General features: G+C 36.4%; 1 protein-coding gene across 6 annotated transcripts in view; it reads left to right on the top strand.

The window, feature by feature from the left end:
• The first annotated feature begins 244 nt into the window (after positions 1-244).
• The window catches only part of KIF27 (kinesin family member 27), a 75,161-nt gene continuing 59,416 nt past the window's right edge, over positions 245-15,989 (top strand). For 4 of the 6 annotated variants that reach the window (XM_044920406.1, XM_044920407.1, XM_044920408.1 and 1 more), the window contains exons 1-3: positions 245-542; positions 10,143-10,343; positions 13,338-14,296. In XM_044920406.1, the coding sequence (XP_044776341.1) occupies positions 245-542; positions 10,143-10,343; positions 13,338-14,296 (1,458 nt within the window). Of the gene's footprint in view, positions 543-10,142; positions 10,344-13,337; positions 14,297-15,989 lie in introns of those variants that run through there. The other 2 variants (XM_044920410.1, XM_044920409.1) reach the window with 1 other exon arrangement.

The raw sequence follows: 15,989 nt of genomic DNA, 5'->3' as shown, positions 1-15,989 counted from the left end.
CATCTGTAAATTATAGGTATATTTTTATAAGACAGATTTACTTGTAACTATCTCTCAATGGAACAAAACCTGCTTTAATTGACTTTGTTTTAGAAGATGCTTAGTTTATTAGGATAAAGAAGTCCATAATTAAGTTTTGTTTTTATTTTGATACACAGGAGTCCAGATCTTACATAAAATGGATATTTCTCACACTAGATACTGAATATTAAGTAGAAAGTTATTTAGTAAAATCTAAGCTGCTATGGAAGAAATACCAGTAAAAGTTGCTGTAAGAATCCGACCTCTGCTGTGCAAAGAAGTTCTTCATAATCATCAAGCTTGTGTGAGAGTTATTCCAAACACCCAGCAAATTATCATTGGGAGAGATAGAGTCTTTACTTTTGATTTTGTTTTTGGCAAAAATTCCACTCAAGATGAAGTTTATAATACATGTATAAAACCACTAGTGTTGTCACTCATTGAGGGCTATAATGCAACTGTTTTTGCCTATGGACAAACTGGATCCGGGAAGACCTACACCATTGGAGGAGGCCATGTTGGTAAGATTCGCATATTCTTTGACTTTTATTTGAGACACTGGAATGAAGCTAAAATATGAAGATGTGTTTGTAATATCATCATCTTTGAAAGATTTATTTTTAAATATTGAAGTTTTCATTCAATTTAATTTATGATTATATTTGATTAAGGAAACAAGTTTAAGACAGTGTTTAGTGTTCAGCCCTTTGCCATTTTTTCCCAGTCTTATTGAGATATAATTGACATATATCTTTGTATTAGTCCAAAGTTTACATATAATGATTTGATATATGTATGTATTGCAAAATGATTACCACAGTAAGTTTAGTTAACATCAATCACATCAAGTTATAAATTTTTTCTTGTGATAAGAACTTTTTTTTTAAAGATTTATTTATTTATTTATTTGAGAGAGAGAGAGCTAGAGAGAGCACAAGCAGGGTGAAGGGCAGAGAGAGAAGCAGACTCTCCACTGAACTGGGAGCCTGATGTGGGGCTCGATCATGACCCTAGCCGAAGGCAGATGTTTAACTGACTGAGCCACCTAGGCGCCCAAGAACTTTTAAGATCTAATATTTCAGCAACTTTCAAATACACAATGCAGTATTGTTAACTACAGTTACCATGCTGTACACTACATCCTCAGAACTTATAACTGGAAGCTTTTATGTTTTGACTGCTTTCACCCATTTCCCCCACTCCCTGCCTCTGGCAACCTTTTGTTGTTTTGAACAGAACTTAAAGTAGAAAGAAATGAGTTAACATGACCAGATTTTGATCTTTTAACATAGTCCACGTGTAAATATCAAGAGTCCTACAACCAGAACTTCAAGGCGATAGGAGGAATTTATTATGTGGTTTAAGGTGTCTTTTTTCCCCATTTTTAAATCAAATTTTTATTTTATTTGTTCCATTTTATTGAGGTACAATTGATAAATAAAATTGTACCATATTTAAAGTGTACATCATGATGATTTGATGAATGTATATGTTGTCAAACGATTCCTCCAATCTAGTTAACACATCCATCAACTCACATGTAAGTACAGATTTCTATTTTATTTTATTTTTAAAGATTTTATTTATTTGAGAGTGAGAGCATGAGCGGGGTGAGGGGCAGAGGGAGAAGCAGACTCCCTGCTGAGCAGGGAACGCGAGGTGGGGCTCGATCCCAGGACCCTGGGATCATGACCTGAGCTGAAGGCAGACGCTTATCCGACTGAGCCACCCAGGCACCCCCGGATTTCTATTTTAAATACTAAATATTTTAGGATATAATTTCTCCTGCTTGTAATTCTAGTTTGGAAAAGGTGGAATCCTTAGGATTTCCTGTAGAGCTGGAAGGAAACTTGAAAATCATTTCTCTTTGTAAGTGTGGCGCTCTAGCTATGAAGCGATCAATGAAGGACTTAGTTAGAGGGCTAGTGACAGCTGGGATGGAAGTCAGGTCCTCTGTTGAGATGCTTACTGTATTGGTATTTTTCTACTAAAAGCAAACTTGAGTATTGTACATATATATGTATTATTGTCTAAAATTATTGCTAGTATTCTGTATATGTGTAATGACTCTCAATGTATTTTCTACTTTCATGCTTTTCAAATATGGAATATGTGACTTTGAGAAACATTTCTCATTACATGTAGGGATTGTGGGGGAGAGTTGGAGGCTGGCTGTGTGGTTTGAGGAAGCCCTGATTGCAAAGATTAAATGGAGGGTCCATAAGTGCCCAATACCCCCCATCCCCCTCACCACCATTTTTAGAATCACTGTTATGAAGGATTTAGGAGATTAAAGATACTAGATTATTTTAGGGTCTCAAAATAAAAAATTCAAATTTTCTACTATAAGTTGTGTTTTTTTGTTTTTGTTTTTGTTTTTGTTTTTTAGGATCTTAGCTTTTTTTTTAATGGGCAAATGTTTTATGATCCTTAAGACTATGTTCTTTATACTAATAAGAGTTATAAAATGGTTAGAACTTGGTGACTTAATTATCGCTATATTGCTTTTATTAAGAGGCCGTGCATACAATTTTAATACCTTAAGGGAAAAAGTTAGGTTTATCTATTATCCTGAAATATTTTAACTGCTATAAAATACTTTATACTTGATAACACCATTAGAAGCAGTTTTTGATTTTTTCCCCCTAGCTTTTTTTATTCTTTTTTTTTTTTTAAGATTTTATTTATTTATTTGAGAGAGAGAATGAGAGAGAGAGAGCACATGAGAGGGGGGAGAGTCCGAGGGAGAAGCAGACTCCCTGCTGAGCAGGGAGCCCGATGCGGGACTCGATCCTGGGACTCCAGGATCATGGCCTGAGCCAAAGGCGTCGCCCAACCAACTGAGCCACCCAGGCACCCTATTCTTTTTTTTTTTTAAATCATTTTTTTTCATCATGACAAGTGTGCTCTTTAATCCCCATCCCTATTTCCCCATTACCCCATTCACCTCCCCTCCGGTAACCATCTGTTTATTCTCTATAGTTAAGAGACTATTTCTTCATTTGTCTCTCTCTCTCTCTTTTTTCCTTCGCTTGTTTGTTTTGTTCCTTAAATTCTACATATGAGTGAAATCTTATGGTATCTGTCTTTCTATGACTGACTTATTTTGCTCAGCATTATACTCTCTAGCTCTGTCCGGGTCCTTGCAAATAGTAAGATTTCATTCTTTTTTTATGGCTGAATAATTCCATTTTGTGTGTGTGTGTGTGTGGTGTGTGTGTGTGTATGTGTGTGTGTGTACTACATCTTTATCCATTCATGTATTGATGGACACTTGGGCTGCTCTCATAGTTTGGGTAAATACCCAGTAGTGCAATTACTGGACCATAGGGTAGTTCTATTTTTAAAGTTTTGAAGAACCTCCATACTCTTTTCCATAGTGCCTGCACCAGTTTGCATTCCCACCAATAGAGCAAGAAGGTTCCTTTTTCTCCATATCTTCGCCAACACCTCTTGTTTCTTGTGTTGTTGATTTTAGCCATTCTGACAGGTGAGGCAGTATGTCATTGTAGTTTTGATTTGTATTTCCCTGATGAGAGATGTTGAACATCTTTTCATGGGTCTGTTGGCCACCTGGATGTCTTCTTTGGAGAAATGTCTGTTCATGTCTTCTGCCCCTTTTTTAATTGGATTATTTGTTTTGGGGTGTTGAGTTGTATCAGTTCTTTATATATTTTGGATACTAACCCTTTATTGGTATTATTTGCAAATATCTTCTTCCATTCAGTAGGCTGCCTTTTAGTTTTGTTGATTGTTTCCTCCTCCGTGCAGAAGCTTTCTATTTTGATGTAGTCCCAATAGTTTACTTTTGCTTTTGTTTCCCTTGCCTCAGGAGACATATCTAGAAAAATGTTGCTACAGCTGATGTCAGAGAGATTACTGCCTGTGCTCTCTTTAAAGATTTTTATGATTTCAGGTCCCACATTTAGGTCTTTAATCCATTTTGAATTTGTTTTTGTGTATGGTAAAAGAGGGTGTTCCAGTTTCATTCTTTTGCATGTAGCTGTCCAGTTTTCCCAGCACCATTTGTTGAAGAGATTGTCTTTTTCCCATTGTATAATAGTTCTTCCTTTGTCGAAGATTAATTGACCATATAAGTATGGGTTTATTTCTGGGTTTGCTATTCTGTTCTTTTGATATATGTGTCTGTTTTTGTGCCAGTACCATACTGTTTTGATTGCTGAAGTGTTTTTTTTAAATTTAAATTCAATTAATTAACATATAATGTATTATTTGTTTCAGGGGTACACTTCTGTGATTCATCAGTCTTATTTAATACCCAGTGCTCATTACAATACAATTACATACCCTCCCCAATGTCCATCACCCTGTTACCCCATCCTTCCACCCTCCTCCCCTCCAGCAACCCTCAGTTTATTTTCTATAATTAAGAGTCTCTTATGGTTTGCCTGCCTCTCTGGTTTCATCTTGTTTCATTTTTTCCTCTCTTCCCCTATGAACCTCTGCCTTCGTTCTTAAAGTCCACATATCAGTGAGATCATATGATACTTGTCTTGATCTCTGATTAACTTATTTTGCTTAGCATAATACCCTCTAGTTCCAACCACGTCATTGCAAATGGCAAGATTTCATTTTTTTTTTTTTGATGGCTGCATAATATTCCTGTGTGTGTGTGTATCTTCTTGATCCATTCATCTGTTGATGGACATCTGGGCTATTCCCATAGTTTGGCTCTTGTGGACATTGCTGCTATAAACATTGGGGTGCACGTACCCCTTCAGATCCCTACATTTGTATCTTTGGGGTAAATACCCAGTAGTGCAATTTCTGGGTCATATGGTAGCTCTATTTTCAACTTTTTGAGGAACCTCCATACTGTTTTCCAGAGTGGCTGCACCAGCTTGCATTCCCACTAACAGTGTAGGAGGGTTCCCCTTTCTCCACATCCCCACCAACATCTGTCGTTTCCTGACTTGTTAATTTTAGCCATTCTGACTGGTGTGAGGTGGTATCTCATTGAGGTTTTGATTTGGATTTACCTGATGCCGAGTGATGTTGAACATCTTTTCATGGGTCTATTGGCCATCTGGATGTCTTCTTTGGAGAAATGTCTGTTCATGTCTTCTGCCCATTTCTTGATTGGATTCTTTGTTCTTTGGGTGTTGAGTTTGATAAGTTCTTTATAGATTTTGGATACTAGCCCTTTATCTGATATGTCATTTGCAAATATCTTCTCCCATTCTGTCCGTTTTTGGTTTTGTTGACTGTTTTGTTTCCTTTGCTATGCAAAAGCTTTTTATCTTGAGGAAGTCCCAATAGTTCATTTTTGCCCTTGCTTCCTTTGCCTTTGGTGATGTTTCTAGGAAGAAGTTGCTGCAGCTGAAGTCAAAGAGGTTGCTACATGTGTTCTCCTCAAGGATTTTGATGGACTCCTGTCTCCCATTTAGGTCTTTCAACCATTTTGAGTCTATTTTTGTGTATGGTGTAAGGAAATGGTCCAGTTTCATTCTTTCTGCATGTGGCTGTCCCAATTTTCCCAGCAGCATTTGTTGAAGAGACTGTCTTTTTTCCACTGGACATTCTTTCTTGTTTTGTCAAAGATGAGTTGACCATAGAGTTGAGGGTCCATTTCTGGGCTCTCTATTCTGTTCCATTGATCTGTGTGTTTGTTTTTGTGCCAGTACCATACCATCTTGATGGTGACAGCTTTACAATATATCTTGAAGTCTGGAATTGTGATGGCACCAGCTTTGGTTTTCTTTTTCAACATCCCTTTGGCTATTGGGGGTCTTTTCTGGTTCCATACATATTTTAGGATTATTTGTTCCAGGTCTATGGAAAAAGTTGATGGTATTTTGATAGGGATTGCATTGAATGTGTAGATTGCTCTGGGTAGCATAGACATTTTAACAATATTTGCTCTTCTAATCCATGAGCATGGAATGTTTTTCCATTTCTTTGTGTCTTCCTCAATTTCTTTCATGAGTATTCTATAGTTTTCTGAGTAGAGATCCTTTGCCTCTTTGGTTAGGTTTATTCCTAGGTATGTTAATGGTTTTGGGTGCAACTGTATATGGGATCAACTTCTTAATTTCTCTTTCTTTTCATTGTTGGTGTATAGGAATGCCACTGATTTCTGTGCATTGATTTTATATCCTGCCACTTTGCTGAATTCCTGTGTGAGTTCTAGCAGTTTTGGGGTGGAGTCTTGTGGGTTTTCCACATAGAGTAGCATGTCATCTGCAAAGAGTGAGAGTTTGACTTCTTCTTTGCCAATTCGGATGCCTTTTATTTCTTTTTGTTGTCTGATTGCTGAGGCTAGGACTTCTAGTACTATGAATAGCCATGGTGATAGTGGACATCCCTGCTGTGTTCCTGACCTTAGGGGAAAAGCTCTCAGTTTCTCTCCAGATTGCTGAAGTTTTGTAATACAACTTGAAGTCTGGAATTGTGATACCCCCAGTTTTGTTTTTCTTTTTCAAGATTGCTTTGGCTCATCAGCCTCTTTTGTGGTTCCATACAAATTTTCGGATTGTTTGTTCTAGTTCTGTGGAAAATGCTGTTGGTATTTTGATAGGGTTCACATTAAATGTATAGATTGCTTTGGGTAATATGGGTATTTTAACAGTATTTCTTCTTCCAATCCATAAACATGGAGTGTCTTTCCATTTCTTTGTGTCATCTTCAATTTCTTTCATCATTGTTTTATAGTTTTCAGATTACAGGTCTTTCACCTCTTTGGTTAAGTTTATTCCTAGATATTTTATTATTTTTGGTGCAATTTTAAATGGGGTTGTTTAATTTTCTTTCTGCTGCTTCATAATTGGTGCATAGGAATGCAAGAGATTTCTGAACATTGATTTTGTATCCTAAGAGTTTACTGAATTCATGTATTAGTTTTAGTAGTTTTTTGGTGGAGTCTTTAGGGTTTTCTATATATAGTATCATGTTACCTGCAGATAGTGAGAGTTTGACTTTTTCCTTACCAATTTGGATACCTTTTATTTCTTTATGTTGTCTAATTGCTGAGGCTAGGACTTCCAGTACTATGTTGAAAAAAGTGTTGGGAATGGACATCCTTGTCTTATTCCTGACCTTAGGGGAAAAGATCTCAGTTTTTCACTATTGATTATGATGTTGGCTGTGGGCTTTTCATAGATGGCCTTTATTGTGTTGAGATATATTCCCTCTGGACCTACTTTGCAGAGGGCTTTTTATCATGAATGGATGTTGTACTTTGTCAAATGCTTTGTCTGCATTTATTGAAATGATCATATGGTTTTACCCTTTCTGTTATTGATGTGATGTATCACACCGATTGTTTTGTGAATATTAAACTACCCTTGTATCGTGGGAATAAATCCCACTTGATTGTGGTATGATTTTTTTAGTATATCATTGGATTTGGTTTACTAATATTTTGTTGAGGATTTTTGTGTCTATATTCATGAGAGATATCAGCCTGTAGTTCTCTTTTTTTTGTGGGGTCTTTATCTGGTTTTGGTATCAGGGTGATACTGGCTTCAAAGCATGAACTTGGAAAATTTCCTTCCTCTTGTATTTTTTTGGAATGGTTTGAGAAGAATGGATATTAACTTTTTTTTTTTTAAGATTTATTTATTTATTTTAGAGAGCGAGTGAGAGCTGGGGGAGGGGCAAGGGAGAGGTAGACAAGCTGACTCTGCTGAGTGGGGAGCCCGATGTGGGGCTTGATCTCAGGACCCCAAGATCACAACCTGAGCTGAAATCAAGAGCTGAATGCTTAACTGACTGAGCCACGCAGGTGCCCTGAGAAGAATGGGTATTAACTCTTCTTTAAATGTTTGGTAGAATTCTCCTGTGAAGCCATCTGGTCCTGCATTTGTGTTTTTTGTGAGTGTTTGGATTACTGATTCAATTTCATTGTTAGTAATTGGTCTGTTCAAATTTTCTATTTCTTCCTGCTTTGATTTTGGTCGGTTATATGTTTCTAGGAATTTATCCATTTCTTCTAAGTTGTCCAATTTGTTGTCATACAGGTTTTTATACTATTCCGTTATGTTTGTTTGTGTATCTGTGGTGTTGGTTTTTATTTCTCCCCTTCCATTAGTGATTTTGTTTATTTGGGTCTCTGTCTCTAGACGTTTTTCTAGGCATTTTATTTTATTTTATTTTTTTAAGATTTTATTTATTTGACAGAGAGAGCACAAGCAGGAGAGAGAAGGAGAAGCAGATTCCCTGCTGAGCGAAGAGCCCGATGTGGGGCTTGATCCCAGGACCCTGGGATCATGACCTGGGCTGAAGGCAGACGCTTAACTGACTGAGCCACCCAGGTGCCCCTCTAGGCATTTTAGAAATACACATGTAGTTTTTTTTCTTGTTGTTTTGTTTAATGAGTGATTCTATAACTTCCTTTTTGCATTTGACAATGTTTCATTACTTCCCATATGGGTCATGGAATTTCACCTCGTTTTTTGGCCTATATAATATTCCACAGTTTGAATGGACCATAGTTCCTCCACTATTAATGGACATTTAGGTTGTTTCTGATTTTTACCATCATAAAAAGTTGCAGTGTGTATCTTTGTATCTTTAACTTTGCACCATGAGTTAGTATTTGTATAAAACAGATTCCTAAAAGTGGATTTATTGAGTCAAAGGGAGTGCACATTTAAAATGTACATAGGTACTGACAAATCACCCTCCAAAAAGTCTGTAGATGCCTCCCACCAATATATGAAAGCCATTTGCTCATATGTTTGTCACTTACTGGATATTATAAATCCAAAATATTTTTCTTTTGTCATCTGATAGGTGAAAAATTGTACTTTGTTGTTTGAAGTTACATTTCTTGGTATATTAGTGAAATTGGTAGCATTTTTTATTTCCCAGGCTGTTAAGGACACCAATTCTGGGTCAGTCATCTGCTGTTTGATTTTTAAATAATGCTGGTTTTTTTTTCTCCATTAAATAATTTGTCGAACATTTGTAGTGTCTAGGGTACCGTGCTAGGCACTGTGGCAGAATAATAATCTCTTATTTTTCAGTATGGTGCTTATTTACTAATATTCATTTTCCTACTTCTCAGAACCTTGGATTTACTAGCTTGTACGAGGTATAACATTCTTTAGAAACTCTTGTGTGTTCTCTAAGTAACATAATAGCTAAATAATGGCTGTTGAGATATAAAACTTTACAAGTTCTTTTCCTGAAACAGTCTGTCTCAGGAATGTAATTATAACATTGAAAAATGTGATATTTAGGTTACTAAAATATATGTTGAAGCTTTATTTTAAATATTACTTGAAATTCAGCATTTTGATAAGTCTTTTCAATTATTGTGCTTTGTTATCTGTTGAAGTAGGAAATGAATGAGCTGTTTCAAATCAGCCTTATAGTCTGGCTAATCTACAGTGCATATATTGCACTGTAATTTATACATAATGCTGTTGGCTAGTTCCTGGAAACTCTTCAAAAGGGATCTTCAGGGGCGCCTGGGTGGCTCCGTCGGTTAAGTGACCAACTCTTGATTTCTGCTCAGATCATGATCTCAGGGTCCTGGGATGGAGGCTTGTGTTGGCTCCACACTCAGCAGGGAGTCTGCTTCCCCCCTCCCCCTGCCCCTCTCCCCACTTGCACACACACACACTCTCTCTCTAAAATAAATAAAAGAAATCTCAAAAAAAAAAAAAAAGGAAATCTTCAAACTTCACTTTTTCCTTTGTATTAGAAAAACCTACAGCTTCCTTTACTTGCCACATGATGGCAGTCTTGCATCTTAAATTAAGTGAAAGGCAGTCCACGTTAATAGAGGTTCTGATGTTCAGAATGCTGCCCAAGATCTAAACATTGGTCATTTTCAACCTGGAAGCTGTTTTTAAGGTTCATTTGCAAGGCAGCTTTTTGTAGCTTGGAATGTATTTTCCATGGAACAATGCTACAAATGGTGGGTAGGTTTCTAAATTGGCCTAACATATTTAACCTTAAGTCTCAATTGATTCTTTCACTTATTTAAAATTTTTAAAACTATTTTTAAAAAATTGTGGAAACTTTTACACATGAATTTTATAGTTATGGTTTTAAAAATTTGTAATATAGCTGTATAAGAAAATATAAATTTTGTGTTTTAGCTTTTCTTATATCTTAATTTTCACATGTGCTTTCTTTCTCTAAATTTTTAGCTTCAGTTGTGGAAGGACAAAAGGGTATCATCCCTCGAGCTATCCAAGAAATATTTCAAAACATCTCTGAAAATCCTAGCATTGACTTTAGTATTAAAGTGTCTTATATAGAAGTATATAAGGAAGACCTAAGAGATCTTCTAGAATTGGAAACATCTATAAAGGATCTTCACATCCGAGAAGATGAAAAAGGCAACACAGGTAAAGTAACCTACTTAATTGATAGCCTTCACTAGCAAATATATGTGATTTAATTCAGTTTCTGGATATATTCCAAAGAATCTTTAAAACAGACATCGAAGCAAAATGCATTTGTTTTTACTTTAAAATTGAGTAGCTTTTTGATTACCAATATCCGTTAAATCACCCAGGTGAAGCATAGTTCAGACAGGTTGGTAAGATGAAGTTAGTAAGTTGTAATTAAAGGTACTTATTTTTTATAATTGCCCCCGCTCTGGGTTCATCTCCAGTGAGACTTTGAAATAGGCTAAATTAGTTTTCGTGGTTTTTTTTTTTTCCCCCCAGTTTTCCCCAGAGTGGGGATGGCTTCTTCCTTTGGTGTTTGTCCAGGTTGTTCCAGAATTCTCCTTTCTTCCTCTTTGATTTTGTCCCAGCACATCTATTGTCTCCTCTCTCTCTCTCTCTCTCTTTTTTTAATTTGGACAGTTTATGTGTTTGCTCCTCCATATTGACACTTACCTATCTTTTGTTGTGCTTCTCAAGGTCTGAATTTCTGTGCTAACAACCTGTTAATTTCATTAAATATCCAATTGTTTGGAAATGGGAGAAAGCTAGAATGGGTCAGAATACAAATATTTTGAAGAATAACACTTTCTGGGGTGCCTGGGTGGCTCAATTATTAAGGGTCTGCCTTCAGCTCAGGTCATGATCCCAGGGTCCTGGGATCGAGCCCCACATCGGGCTCCCTGCTCCGTGGGAAGCCTGCTTCTCCCTCTCCCACTCCCCCTGCTTGTGTTCCTGCTCTCACTATCTCTGTCAAAAAAAAAAAAAATCTTTAAAGAATAACACTTTATGCTTTTCTGATTTAAAGGGTAATATGTTCAGCACAGAACACTTTGAAAACACAGGAAAGTTTAAGGAAGAAAGTTGAAGATCGTCTTTAATCGCAGAACCCAGAAAGAGCAACTTCTGTTTTTGGTGTTTCCTTCCAGATTTCTTTTTCTGTGCACATATAAATCTTTTTTAATATACTTAGAACCCTGCGTATAATATTGCATCTTATTTTTTCACTTAATATTTATATTGTGAGCATTTTCACACACCGTTAAATACTTTTCAAACTTATGACTCAGGTCACGTGGTAATTTTTGTCTTCTGAATGTATTATACTTTTTAAAATTAATGTTCCATTATTGGGCATTTAAGCTGTTTCTACATTTTAACCATTATTAATAACACTGACTTGGGTGTGTTTCTCTCTTAGAAAAGATACTTAGGTAGAACCCTTTTGGACATAAAGGAGTCACAGACTCCTTGAGGAAATTTCCTAACAGTTAGGAAAGGAAGATCACTCAGACTGCCTGCAGGGGGCAGTGAAGTTTATGACCTTATTGGCCCTGTCTTGGCAGCCCTGGCATTCCTGGATATTTGGAGAAATTGGTTTTTGTTTTGTTTTTTAGAAAGAAAGCAGACATGGTAGTTTATGGTCTTCGTAGATAGTTCAATATAGTTTATCTTTTCTGGACAGAATTCAGGCCAATGTTTTGAGCTTCTGTATCGTATAAAATGTAATTATTCAATGTTTTTATCTTTGGTTAAGAAGATACAAAAATAACACATGTTTATTATAAAATAGTCAAATGCAGAAGTATACACTATCACTCCTGATAAACTTAATAGCTAATATCAATTCTGCAAAAGTTTTGGAAAGATGCAGCAAATTGTCTTAAGCCAGATTGCCGTATGTCTTATATAATATTCCACTCACAACCAAAGTGTATTTGTTTGACATATTTATTTAGATCCTCTGTGTGAAGCAATGGTTGGTATCCAACCCAGATGCTGCACCATGTATCACTGTGGAAGCTTTTTAAGAAATACTGACTTCTGGGCCCCACTTTTCAGAAATTCTGGTGAATTTGTCTGGATGGGGCCTGGGCCTTGCTACGTTCTCTTTTACAAAGTTTCCAGGTGATTTGCAGCTGGGTGTGAGGACCATAGATAGTGCTAAGCTGTAGCCTAACAGAAGAATTTTATGAAAGTTATCCTTTGACTTACAGTTACATTGTCATATTTTATAATTGCTGCTATTTTAGCATTCCCTGTTTGTAGTGGAGGTACTTTAGAACTTTAAATGTACTAGGTTGTTAAAAAAGGTGTCATGTTGGAAATAATGAAAGCAAAATGATTATTTTTCAGGAAGACAGTGACATAACAGGATCTGAATAAAGAGGAAACATGACCTGTAATTCAAGCACAGAATCAGGAGCTTTACTGCTCTGATTCAAATCCCAAATCCACCTACTGCTTTTTGAAATATGTTTGAATATAAACAAATAATGTGGGCAGTAAGCTTTGGTTTGTTTTCAGTTCTTATTCTGCTGTTCTTGAAATAGAAACTTTTTTTTTTTAATTGCCATCACATTTGTTTACCTTGTACTCTGCTATTATGTAGGGCATACCTGTTTTTAAAATGAATAACCAATTTTATTTATACTGAAATTGTCATTTATCATTGGTCATGACCACATAATACAAAAACCGTAAACCTAAGGATGGCTTGAATATTAACAAAACTCAAAAGACACTAATTTCTTTTAATTAATCTAATTCTTAATTAATTTAATTAATCTATTTTTAAAAATAAGTCTATTAGACTCTACAAGTCAAAATACTGGAATAAAGAGTTTTTCTTTTGTCAGTCATCTTAAAGAATTGAGTAGGACCCCAAAGAAACCACATTGTTTAAAAAATGTATATATCTATATTACATCTTTTAGAATGTAAATATCAAAATGAGTGCTGTCTATTAAAATAGTTCCTTTGGGAGATTATCTAAAATTACTTAATGATATTGCTGACATCACTATTGTTTGGAATGCTATTGATTTTTTTCTTTTTAAGAGCTTTTCTTAGCCTGGGCAGTTTAGCAAATATTAACTGTTGTGTGGTTAATGTAACTATACTGGGTTTTGATTAAAATTTGGTTTAAAAACTTGCTGTTGCTGTTTTAAGTGATTGTTGGGGCCAAAGAATGCCAGGTGGAGAGTGCAGATGAGGTGATGAGTCTCCTGGAGATGGGGAATGCAGCCCGGCATACAGGTACCACCCAAATGAACGAGCACTCCAGTAGATCACATGCAATTTTTACAATCAGTATTTGTCAAGTGGAGAAAAACATGGAGGCCGGTGAAGACGGATCGTGGTACTCCCGTCGGCAGATTGTCTCAAAGTTCCACTTTGTGGACTTGGCTGGCTCCGAAAGAGTAACCAAAACAGGAAATACTGGTGAACGGTTCAAAGAATCCATTCAGATCAACAGTGGACTGCTGGCTTTAGGCAACGTCATCAGCGCTCTTGGGGACCCCCGCCGGAAGAGTTCACATATTCCCTATAGGGATGCGAAAATCACCCGGCTCCTGAAAGATTCCCTGGGAGGCAGTGCCAAGACTGTCATGATCACTTGTGTCAGCCCATCCTCCTCAGACTTTGATGAGTCCTTAAATTCCCTCAAATATGCCAACAGAGCCCGCAACATTAGAAACAAGCCCACCTTAAACTTCAGCCCCGAGTCAGACCGCATGGACGAAATGGAATTTGAAATCAAGTTGCTTCGAGAAGCTTTGCAAAGCCAACAGGCTAGCATCAGCCAAACCAGCCAGATCCATCAAGAGGAGACTCCTGATAAAAACAGGATCCATTCTCTTGAGGAGCAAGTAGCTCAGCTACAAGGAGAATGTCTGAGTTACCAGAATTGTGTAGAGGAAGCCTTTACCTTCCTGGTGGACTTAAAGGATGCTGTCAGACTGAACCAGAAGCAGCAACACAAACTGCAGGAGTGGTTGAACATGACTCAGGAGGTGAGGAAGGCGGTTTTCACCTCCTTCCGAGGGAGCCACGGCATTGGCAACCTGGAAGAAGGGCCTCAGCATGTTACGGTTCTCCAGCTGAAGCGAGAGCTGAAGAAATGCCAGGTACGTGGACGCCTTTTGTTAGTGACTTGTTGAAGGACTCCTTTTATTTGGGCAAGGGTCATTTTGGAATTTCAGAAGTTTTTCAGAAGGATTATGTGTAAAATCTCATTTGCCTTTGCTCAGTTTCTTCTTCCCCTTTCCTACTGCTTTGTCCTCTTAAGTCACACCCTTCTCAGCTCCTTCTCCTTTCTCTTTTAATATCTTAACTGGTTATATTTATGAAGCAGAATCTTGCAGACCTGCTCATTAATTTAGAGGATGAAGAGAAACCCAATTTCAGAAACAAAATGAAGTATGTTAGTTGAGTCTTTATTCCTCTTTGGGTCAGTGGTTCTTGAAGGGAAAAAAATACTTCATCCCTTGAGTGTGGAATGTTGATTTTTTGAACAAACAAATCATCTTATTTGACAGTACTTAAGGGACATAAGTACATTTATTCATATTATATGTATGTATGTTGAGTTTAGAATTATGTTTCTCACTTTCCATTCAAACACAGTATGTGAAGATCTTATGTCACTGGGAAATCATGGAAAACAAGGTATATCCAGTTCTCCTTACATGGTAGAGTCTGGTGGGCAAATGGATATTCTGCCAGTTTTTGAAAATAGGAAAACGTATAGTTAAAAACATAGCTTTCTAGTTAGAAATCTTTCCTCAATACCTTTCTATATGTATTAGAAAGAAACCTCTATTACAGCAGTTCTTGAACTTTTTGTTCACAAGGTTTCTTTACATTTTTAAAATTGAGGTCCCCTAAAGAGCTTTTGCTTATGGGGATTGTATCTATTGATATTTACCACATTAAAATTAAAACACAAAAATTTAAATGATTAACTCGCTCAAAGCTAACAATAATAACCTGATTACATGTTAAATAAAGTACTTTTTTTTTCCATGAAGGATAACTATTTTCCAAAACAAAAGAAGTTTAATAAGAGTGGAACTGTTTCACACTTTACATGTGTCTGGCTTAATAGAAGACAGGTGGATTTTCACATCTGCTTCAGCATTCAGTTTGTTGAATATGTGTTGTAGTTGAAGTACGTGAAGATAATCCAGCTTTATATAGATTTGTAGTTGGAAGGGAGGAATCTTTTCATGGCTTTTTCAGATAATTATGGATGTTCATCTTTGCTATTACACCAAAACTCAACCCCTAGAGATTTCCTCAAGGTTACTTGCCATGTAGAATTTGAAACTGTCTTTGTTATATTAATATTTATACCTTAAAATTCATTGATCTATATGTTGTACTTTGAATGGATCTTTCATCACATGATTCTGAATTGTCACTTATTGGTCATTTGGAAAATGTTTGTTTCCTAAATTATGCAGATCTTCTAAATGTTGACACATATCATTAGGTAGTGTTCAAATAATTACATTCACTAATCTTACCCACTGATCTTACCAGCAAGGTCTTTAAGTATTGGAAGCTGTCAAACTCATAGCAGAAATGTTTTCCAAAATTCTAATTTTTGCATGAAACTTGAATTTTATCATTTGCAACAAATATTGTTGTTTTCCTTGAAATGATGGTTTTCATTTTTGAGAAAATGTTTGTCACAGTCCCGGGTGTGAGTAACCATAGTTGATCTGTCATATTTTAGAATAAAAATAGTTCCCCATGAAAAATGTGGCTAGTTCAGCTTGCAACTCAGTTGCACAAAATTTTTTCCCTATAGATAAC

This window comes from Neomonachus schauinslandi, chromosome 13 (assembly GCF_002201575.2).
Source record: "Neomonachus schauinslandi chromosome 13, ASM220157v2, whole genome shotgun sequence".
In the NCBI taxonomy this organism is placed as follows: domain Eukaryota; kingdom Metazoa; phylum Chordata; class Mammalia; order Carnivora; family Phocidae; genus Neomonachus; species Neomonachus schauinslandi.
This window is presented reverse-complemented; position numbering and strand designations above follow the sequence as displayed.